We start from the raw sequence: 8,361 nt of genomic DNA on the forward strand, positions 1-8,361 counted from the left end.
TGATTATTAACATGAGTCCGTTTTGATAAAGGTATTTTCCTGAACTCCCCTCGCTTATTCTTAAGCTCATTTCATCCATTATATAGCAAATCAAATGTCAAAATTACAGCCCGTCACGTTTCATTAAATATATCAACGTTAAAATCTCCGTTCACGATCAGCAACGTTAAAATATCCGCGCACGACGAGCAACATCAAAATCTACCGTCAATCATTAGCTTTTGAAACCAACTGCTGTATTTTCCGCAGGCGCTATAGCGTACACAACACCCAGAATGTCATCTAGGAATACAGGAGTCGATACAAAAGTAAAGAAACTTTTTGGGTCAGTGCCCTAAGCATGGTTCTCTCTATTTGACTATTTTGCGTTGGCTGATTGATGCAATCCTGTTGGGAGCCCCCTTTCGAGCCTGCTCACGCCTCAGCTCATCCTGAGTCTGAGTGACGGACTCCGCCGCAGTAAGGCTCTGTACCTCGGACGCGGCTCTCCGCTGTTCGAGCAGGAATGCCTCAATCTGAATAACATGTTGCTCAGGAGGACTGTCCGAGAGCCTGTCCAGGGCATATTCACCAATTCCCTGCGCCAAGTGCTCTGCCACCTCCCGATGATGTTACGGGAGGTGGGGGGAAATGAGCCCAATCGATATTGAGGCTAGTTATTACGTACACGCTTAGAGATGGGAGTCGTGAGGAGGATTACAAGTGCTACTAAGTGTAGGCGTGTACGTCTTATTGCATCACTCTCTACTTAAGTGCACACCCTTTCACAGCGTGGAAGGATTTGATTGACTTCTTGTTGGAAGATTTTTTATGTGGCTTACATGACAGTACATGAGTCGGTGATGGCGACTGTTCGCGGCTACGGCGTCAGTGAAACGACCGCGCTATGGTTAAAATGCACACCATGCAGGGAGGTATAGGAATACATATAAACAGTTTCACATTTACACTCAAATGAAGAGGTTGTTTTTTACATAGGAAGCGTTATAGGTTATAAACCCAAAAGCGCCTGTAGTCCCTGCGCACAATGAAGGCGCGTCTGTGACACCAGGCGACCGCGATTAAGTCGACAAGTCACCATCTACCGAGTCTGGAGAGGCAGGCGCGAGTAAGGTGGGGGTCGATGAAACCAGCAATGTTAACCTCAAGATCCCGAGGCATTGACCGCCATGCAAGATTGCATGGCTTGTCTCGAGCTTTCGCAGCTTAAACGAGAAGAGGCACAGGGAGCTCAAGAGACTGGTGTTTTCCAGTCAGCATTTGGAAGTAGCTTTGGTTCGTCACGAATAGAGATGAATGCACTTCTTGCACGCCTCCACCAGTGAGAGCAGATTTCCGAGAGCTCCCCAGTTTTAGAGCTCTATGTATCGACAACATCAATAGTATGCTGCTATGAGGCAAGGCCAGGCGATGCCCCAAGCGCCTGTACCGCAGCGTGTAGCAGCACTACCGAATTTGCCTCCTGACTACGTTTCATAACAGATGGGTGGTATTCGAGTCCCTAACACTCTCCAGAGGAAACTATCAATTCGTCCTTTAGATGGAAAAGAGCTATACGAAGGATTAAGATAAGGTTTCCTTGATTGGGGTCATCGGTTCGTCAGGCAGCTTGTGCTGGCATAGATGGCATGTGGATTTAATTGGTCTGAAGAAGTCAAGGCTGATTAACTTCGACATTAGCTGGGCGGTACTGCGGAGCGGTACTACCATAAGCAGCTTGAAATTTGGTGGCTACAGCAACCTACTCTGCAGTATGTGATGGAATGCTTGCACTAAACAATCCGGACGACAATTACCGAAGCTTCAGCCAACAAGCTTTTCACTGCAAGGATAGACCCGAAGAGGTCTTGGTCTGAACACTATTTGTACCTCGTCGCAGTGAGCGACGCGACTGGCGGTGCAGAAGCGCTGGTACTTAAAAACATTGTGCAGTACCCATTAACGGATTTGCGTCACGTACTAACGGCTAAGTACAAAATCAATCGTATGGATTATCTAAGACACGCGGAGGAGCTGGCACACTTTGCCCAAGCAATTTAAATTGACGTGCGAGGCACAAAGACTACTGAAAAGGATGTCGTACTGCATGCTGCAGGATCAAGGCCAAGAACAGAAACTAGGACTTGTTACAATTGCAAAAAGTTTGGTCACATTGCGACAGATTGTCGTGGAAAGAAGAACAAGAATAAAGATAATGGATATGGGCATGGAGTTAACATGACGCTTGCTAGGGTCGTTGATTTGACAAACGTTCAAAATCATTGGATAGTGTACAGTGGTTTCAGTCGTCATCTTGTGAGTGACGAGCGCATGCTGAAACAATCAAGTGATTGTGAAGTGAATGCATGCTACCAGATGGTTAAAAGCTTCGTGTCACTAAAGTCGGTTCAGTCTTACTTCGAGAGCGTGTTGCTGGTAAGTCCAGTATAATCTGACTGACTGATGTCCATCTCGCACCATTTATTACGTGGAACATAATGTCGTATGGGAGAAGCTGGAGGAGAAGGGTTTCAGCCTATCGTACGTTGATGGTGTTCGGTATTTGGTGCAGGCCAAGACTGGTATCGTGGTATTCAATGTTCAGAAAAAACACGTACTGTGGTAAAAGCTGAGCCAGAACGTTCAGTCATGGCGCCGCGCAATCTTGTCATGTCAATTATAAATGAAGAAGCGAATGCCAAAGTTGATTTGGATGTGCAAGTTGACATTTTGATAAATTTTCATCGACGTATGGCACGTTTGTCTTATGACACCATCGAATGTATTGCAGAAGACCCAAGATCGGGAATTCAGTTGAGCGACAAGGTGCGCGTGAATTGTTTGACTTGTGCGCAAGAAAAACAAACCAAAAACAATCAGTCGAAGAAAGATACTGGCAAGTATTCTCAGATTGAAAAAATATGGAAGGGTGATATGCAGCGATTTGAAGGGTCCGATGTTGCCAAAGGATCGTCTTGACAAATCGGTACCTGATTAACTTTGTTGATCACAAGTCAAATAATTGCCGCCTGTTCTCAACCAAGACCAAAGATGTTGCAGTTAAGAAATTCGAGCATTTTTGGTGCTCTTCCAGAAAATGTTTGATTGTAGGATTCATATTCTGCGTACTGATGGGGGCGGTGAATATCAGAAGGTTGATTTATTTTGCAAGAAAACTGGGGTCGCGCGTCAAGTCTGAAGCCAGAATCAAGCGTCAAACGGAAAGGCAGAGCGCATGCGCAGAACCCTCTTGAACATGGCCAGAATACGGCATCTCCTATCGAAGTGCTGACGAAAAAGTTCCTGATTTAAGCTCTATCGTGGCATTTGGATCAATATGCACACTTTACAGGGACCCACGCAAGAATTCTCTTCAGCAACGAGCACGAGTCTTAGGGATTGTTGGTATGAGTGACGGGATGAAAGGATATCGTGTGTTTTTGGAGCAAGAGAGAGGTCATTGTCATCCAGCATGTTAATATCAAGATATTGACTGATGCAGAGAATTCACATATTCAGCGTGAAATTAATGTCGAAAATGGCGATGACATGTTGAAGTTAAAAGGAGATGAAGCAACGAGTACCTCGTCAGAGATTGTTGCGCAAAAACTACTCATAATAAGACTCAGAAGAAGAGGAACAAGGCCTGGCAGAGATCGCGGTATCAACGCGCTCAAGAGCAAGTGTTTCGCTGGATGATGATCATCAGAACGAAATCATCACAACAGAATTAAATCCGATCACTGAACGTGATTTATTGAGTTATGGCGAGGCTATAAGAAGCCAAAAGTCGGATGAATGGATTAAAGCTATGGGTGAAGAACTGTCTGCGTTAAACCGACTCGACGTTTTTGAAGTCATTAAATTTTTCAAAGGCATAAATGACCTAACCACAGCACGGACGAGAAGGAGTGTTGGAAGATGGTTTTTATGTGGCTTACATGACAGTGGAGGAGTTTCGATGATGGGCGACTGTTCGCGGCTACGACGTCAGTGAAACGACCGCGCTATGGTTAAAATGCACACTATGCAGGGAGGTATAGGAATACATATAAACAGTTTCACATTTACACTCAAACAAAGAGGTTGGTTTTTTACACAGGAATCTTTGTACTTCTCTCACGTGCAGAGAGCTGGTTGTGGTGGGTGCCTTAGCGACCTCACCCAACGCACTAAGTTCTTTGATATACATATCGCCACGGGAGCGGTAATCCGGCTCCTCGTGCGCACTTATCAAGTAGGAAATAGTTTTCAGACTGATTTATGTTTGATTGCATTATATATACGGAACCGGTATAGATACACACCCCTTTTGGTATAGCCACACCCCCTCCCCCCTGTATTGAATAAAGATGTCCACTAAAATATTTTCACTGTATGGCCATTCCATGGATCCCCCTAAATTACATTTGGAAACCGATATAGCCAAGCCTTTTAATTATCTATTTCTGTATTTATGAGAGTAGCGTAATGTTAGCAACTTGTTAATAACTAGAATTCATATTGAGAAACCTTTATGCAGGCCTTCCCAGCTTCAGTAGCTCAGGACCACCACATACACAAGGGTGGGTCACAATATGAATCACACCCAAGTGGTAAGTCCAATTACATTACTTGAGTAATCGACCATCCCCTTAATACGATAAGAAAATCGGAAAGTGTACCCACGCTATTAATCCAAGTGTCAGAAAAAGTCTTCCCTTTGATATTTTTTTTCAATGTTAAAAGGTGTCTTTTTGTTAATAACACAAAAGCATTGGCCGTTATGCCAACAAACAGTAGATTAACGACACAATGATGGGACTTTTACATAATGGTGTTCATATATATAAAATAATTAGAGATCAGTGCGCTCGCCGGCAACATTCGAATCAGCTGATCTGTCAAAAGGCGTATTTTCATCTCGTTGGGACGAAATTTCCATGTCCTGCATCACGCTGGACAAGGAAGCTTCTTCATGTGCGTTTTTTTTACTCTGCTGGCGTTTGATACGATCCAAGAGATCTGGGAGACATTCTTTTTCATACTGAATCGCTGCTTGATCGACAGCAGCAAAGAATTCAGGAATTCCTTCACCGGTGGCAGCAGACACGCCAACACACGTAAGGTTGTTGTAAAACTCTTCCAGAACAAGACTTAGCGAGCGCGAGAGGCTGCCCATATAATTGTCGTCCTGGACGTCGTCTAGTGCAGTCTGGAATGCCTCAAAATCCGTCATCCACTCAATGGCAAAATCATGGCGTAGAACGTCAATTTTGTTGAAAACGACCACAAAAGGCAACTTTAACTTATACAAAATGCTGCACGCATACAGCATATTTGACATAAAAGTATTGGGATTGGCAGTACGTGGAGTATCGACGACGTAAACAATGATGGACGGGAACGTGGACGCAAGCGATTCGGTGATAATCTGGCCCGATGCTGACCACGTAAAGGCTTCGATTTGTCCTGGAGTGTCTACAATAGCGTAACTAGTGGCAGCAACCAAATAATTATCAAGTCACTTCCTTTCGCAGCACATACGGCGATGAAGTTAGAACGTACTCAAGGTTGCTGCTGCGTTTTGCTAATAGATCGACCACTTGATCAAATCGAGTAGCGAAGAGGTTGAGCGACGTCATGATGGCCCCGTTAGGACCTAATCCGTACTCCGACATGACCTTCTTATAATCAACCGTGTCACGTATATCCACATTGGCTGTATAGCCAGTCTTGCGAACTGCTGGGTCGAGATTAATTACGTAATTGCGCAACCCAGCGTCGACACCGTACGCCGTCAGTCGCTGCATGAGCGTCGTCTTGCCGCTACCAGCCATGCCAATTACGAGAATAGTCACAGGTTTCGGATAAATTTGAGGAAGACCTGGTTCCGCAGCTGCTCTAGCGTTCGTATTGCCAGGGGTAGCAGGCTGCTCGCTTTCGGAGCTCTTCGCTCCAGGGGTCGTCATCGATCTTGTGGTTGACAAGCAAAGAATAATTACAGTAAAAACCTCGTTTGCCTCTATAAAAGAACAATTGATGACCGTTTACCCTTTTTTCTAAGGCTAGAACTTTTACTCGTTTAAAAGTACGCCGACTCCTGTCGAGGTTCATGTCGATTCTATAGACTAGAGCGTATACTCCAAGTACTTGCGCGAGATCTTTTCTAAGAGATAGTGCACTTCGTTGGCGCTCGGACGTTCCCTCGGGTCAAGGTTCACACAGGCGTGGCCAAGACTCACGAGCGATGATGGCGCATTGGGCGAGAATTTGATCCGGATGCGGCCTGCCGCCACCATTTCAATTAGTGCCGTTTCGGAGACTTTTTCGCCCAATTCCGATGTCTTGCATTCGATTGCGCTCGCGTACGGAGGCTGATGCGAGTCCAATTCCGATAGCACGACGCCTAACGAAAAGATGTCGGCACTAGTGTCGTAGCGCTTGCCCATCATGACTTCCGGTGCCATCCAGCGCTTGGTGCCAACGCCTGCGGTCATGGTATCGACCGTCCATTTTCGGGACACGCCAAAGTCCGTGAGTTTCGCATCCCACGACTCGGACAGCATAATGTTCATGGACTTGAGATCCCGATGCAGTACGATGGGATCGAGCGAATGCAGATACGTAAGCGCTTGGGCGACATGCTGTGCGATCTTGGCTTTGTCTCCGTCAAAGCCCTGCGGTCGATGGTCCACGCGATCAAAGCGCTGAAGCAGCGAGAAGAGGTCGCCAGAAGGCAGGAATTCCGACACAGCACAGAGGTCGCTGAGGGCATCCCACGCCACGCCAATAAACAGCACGATTCGAGGATGCTCGACCGTGGCCATCATTTTAATCTCTGCTAAGAAATAATTAATTTGCCGCAAATCTTTCTTCTTATCGGGTAGTAACATTTTAATCGCTACGCTCTTGCCGTGGTACTGGCCATGATAGACAGCTCCATGGCCTCCTTCGTTAATCAGTTCTTTCACCACTAGCTTTTCCATTGGAATCCGAGCAGCTAGGATCGCTTCATCTTCCCATAATTCCGATCCAGTTCTGCTAAAGACTTTGGAACTTGGCATCGACATGGCACTGCTTTCGAGACGTAAAGTCGAATCAAGAGGTCCGGAGCTCGCCAAGTCGACAGTTCGGTCGAAATTATTGAATTGGTCGACGGCGATGGCCGGCGGAAGGATGTGGTTATTCAATCGAAACGAATTAACGCGAGGTAACGTCACCGATGCAATGGAGTACGAGGCATCGAACGAAGACGATCGAGTGGTTCTGTTTCGTCTTTTTCGGCGATACAGCCAGAAAGCGAGTCCTGCGATCAAAACGACAAGAACGATTGCACTAGCGACGATACCAACAACAGCTCCTATGCTAAATCCTGGTTTGAAGAAATGACTGTCAGAGATTTGTTGCTACTTTTTCAAAACCGTTCTTTTCATTACCTTCGTCGTTGGTGGCTACAAGAATGATTCCGGAAGATGCGTCGCTGTCACTGGATTGAGATTGGACTGAAATTACGATTGTGGCCGTCGCGTTAGCATTCGCTGTGGATGACGTGGGGGCTACAACATCGAAGCGGTCCCTCGAGCTAGACCCTGTTGTTTGAGAGTATGATACATTCACACCCGCGACGGTAGCAGGATTTGGAGTATCGGGTGTGAGCGAGACTGTTGTCGTTGTTGAAACTGCGGTTAAAGGTAATGACGGGGAATCAGTTCTCGAGAAGGAATTCGGCGTCGATGGCTTCGACTCCGATGAGGATGTCTGATTTGTCGTCGTAGGCGTATTCGCTGTCGATTCTGATGGACTCCGGTCGGTCTCAGTCGTGCCTGTATTGAAAACCGCTGCCCTGCCGGCACGCGACATGGGACGGAGGCACAATGCAAGCTACGTTTTGATCAATTCGGTGTGGCCTTGTGAGACGTTCGGGGCATTCCGAACTGGTCTAATGGAGGAGATGAGATGGTTTGTTGAACTAAAATGCAAGCACTTTTTGCCGGGATGCGCACTGGTAAGGCACTACATTCTTTGGAACATCTAACTGTAAAACCACGCGCAGCTTGTATGATAACATACTACACTACCTTCACCTATCATATTGATCGATTTTCGTTCGCATTATCGACGTGCTAGACCACAGGTGGGACCTATGTTATGAAATCCTTGTTTGAATTGCTAGCGTTGCAATTTGGAAAACTAGAAGTACAAGAGATTTCTATCCCATAAAAGGCAAAAACGCCGGTCAGTGGGACGACGTCGTCAATTGTTGATGGGTACCTTGCATGATGCCACTCTATCGTGCTAGAGCTTAACAAAAATAATTGCTAGCTTTTTTAAATGAAACGCTACGTGGAAGAAAAAGATTCGGTAACGTCCACACCACTGGTAATCTTTTATAATGTCGAC

At 46.0% G+C, this 8,361-nt stretch overlaps 1 protein-coding gene across 1 annotated transcript; it reads right to left on the reverse strand.

Moving 5' to 3' along the window:
* Positions 1 to 4,502: 4,502 nt before the first annotated feature.
* CCR75_008583 (uncharacterized protein) lies at positions 4,503 to 8,051 on the reverse strand. Its single transcript, XM_067966635.1, has 3 exons — positions 7,398 to 8,051; positions 5,527 to 7,333; positions 4,503 to 5,453 (listed from the first exon to the last, which is right to left on the reverse strand). Exons 2-3 carry the CDS (start codon positions 5,928 to 5,930, stop codon positions 4,817 to 4,819), a joined length of 1,041 nt encoding a protein of 346 aa, XP_067819379.1. The 5' UTR covers positions 5,931 to 7,333; positions 7,398 to 8,051; the 3' UTR covers positions 4,503 to 4,816.
* Positions 8,052 to 8,361: the final 310 nt, after the last annotated feature.

The sequence above is a fragment of the Bremia lactucae genome, linkage group LG16, assembly GCF_004359215.1.
Source record: "Bremia lactucae strain SF5 linkage group LG16, whole genome shotgun sequence".
In the NCBI taxonomy this organism is placed as follows: domain Eukaryota; phylum Oomycota; class Peronosporomycetes; order Peronosporales; family Peronosporaceae; genus Bremia; species Bremia lactucae.

Bases quoted from the DNA above. Each gene is read 5' to 3' on its own strand.
- CCR75_008583 (XM_067966635.1), bottom strand. From the start codon at position 5,930: ATGACGACCCCTGGAGCGAAGAGCTCCGAAAGCGAGCAGCCTGCTACC. The intron at 5,454-5,526 runs GTACGTTCTAAC...TGCTGCCACTAG, and splicing joins AAACGCAGCAGCAACCTTGA to TTACGCTATTGTAGACACTC.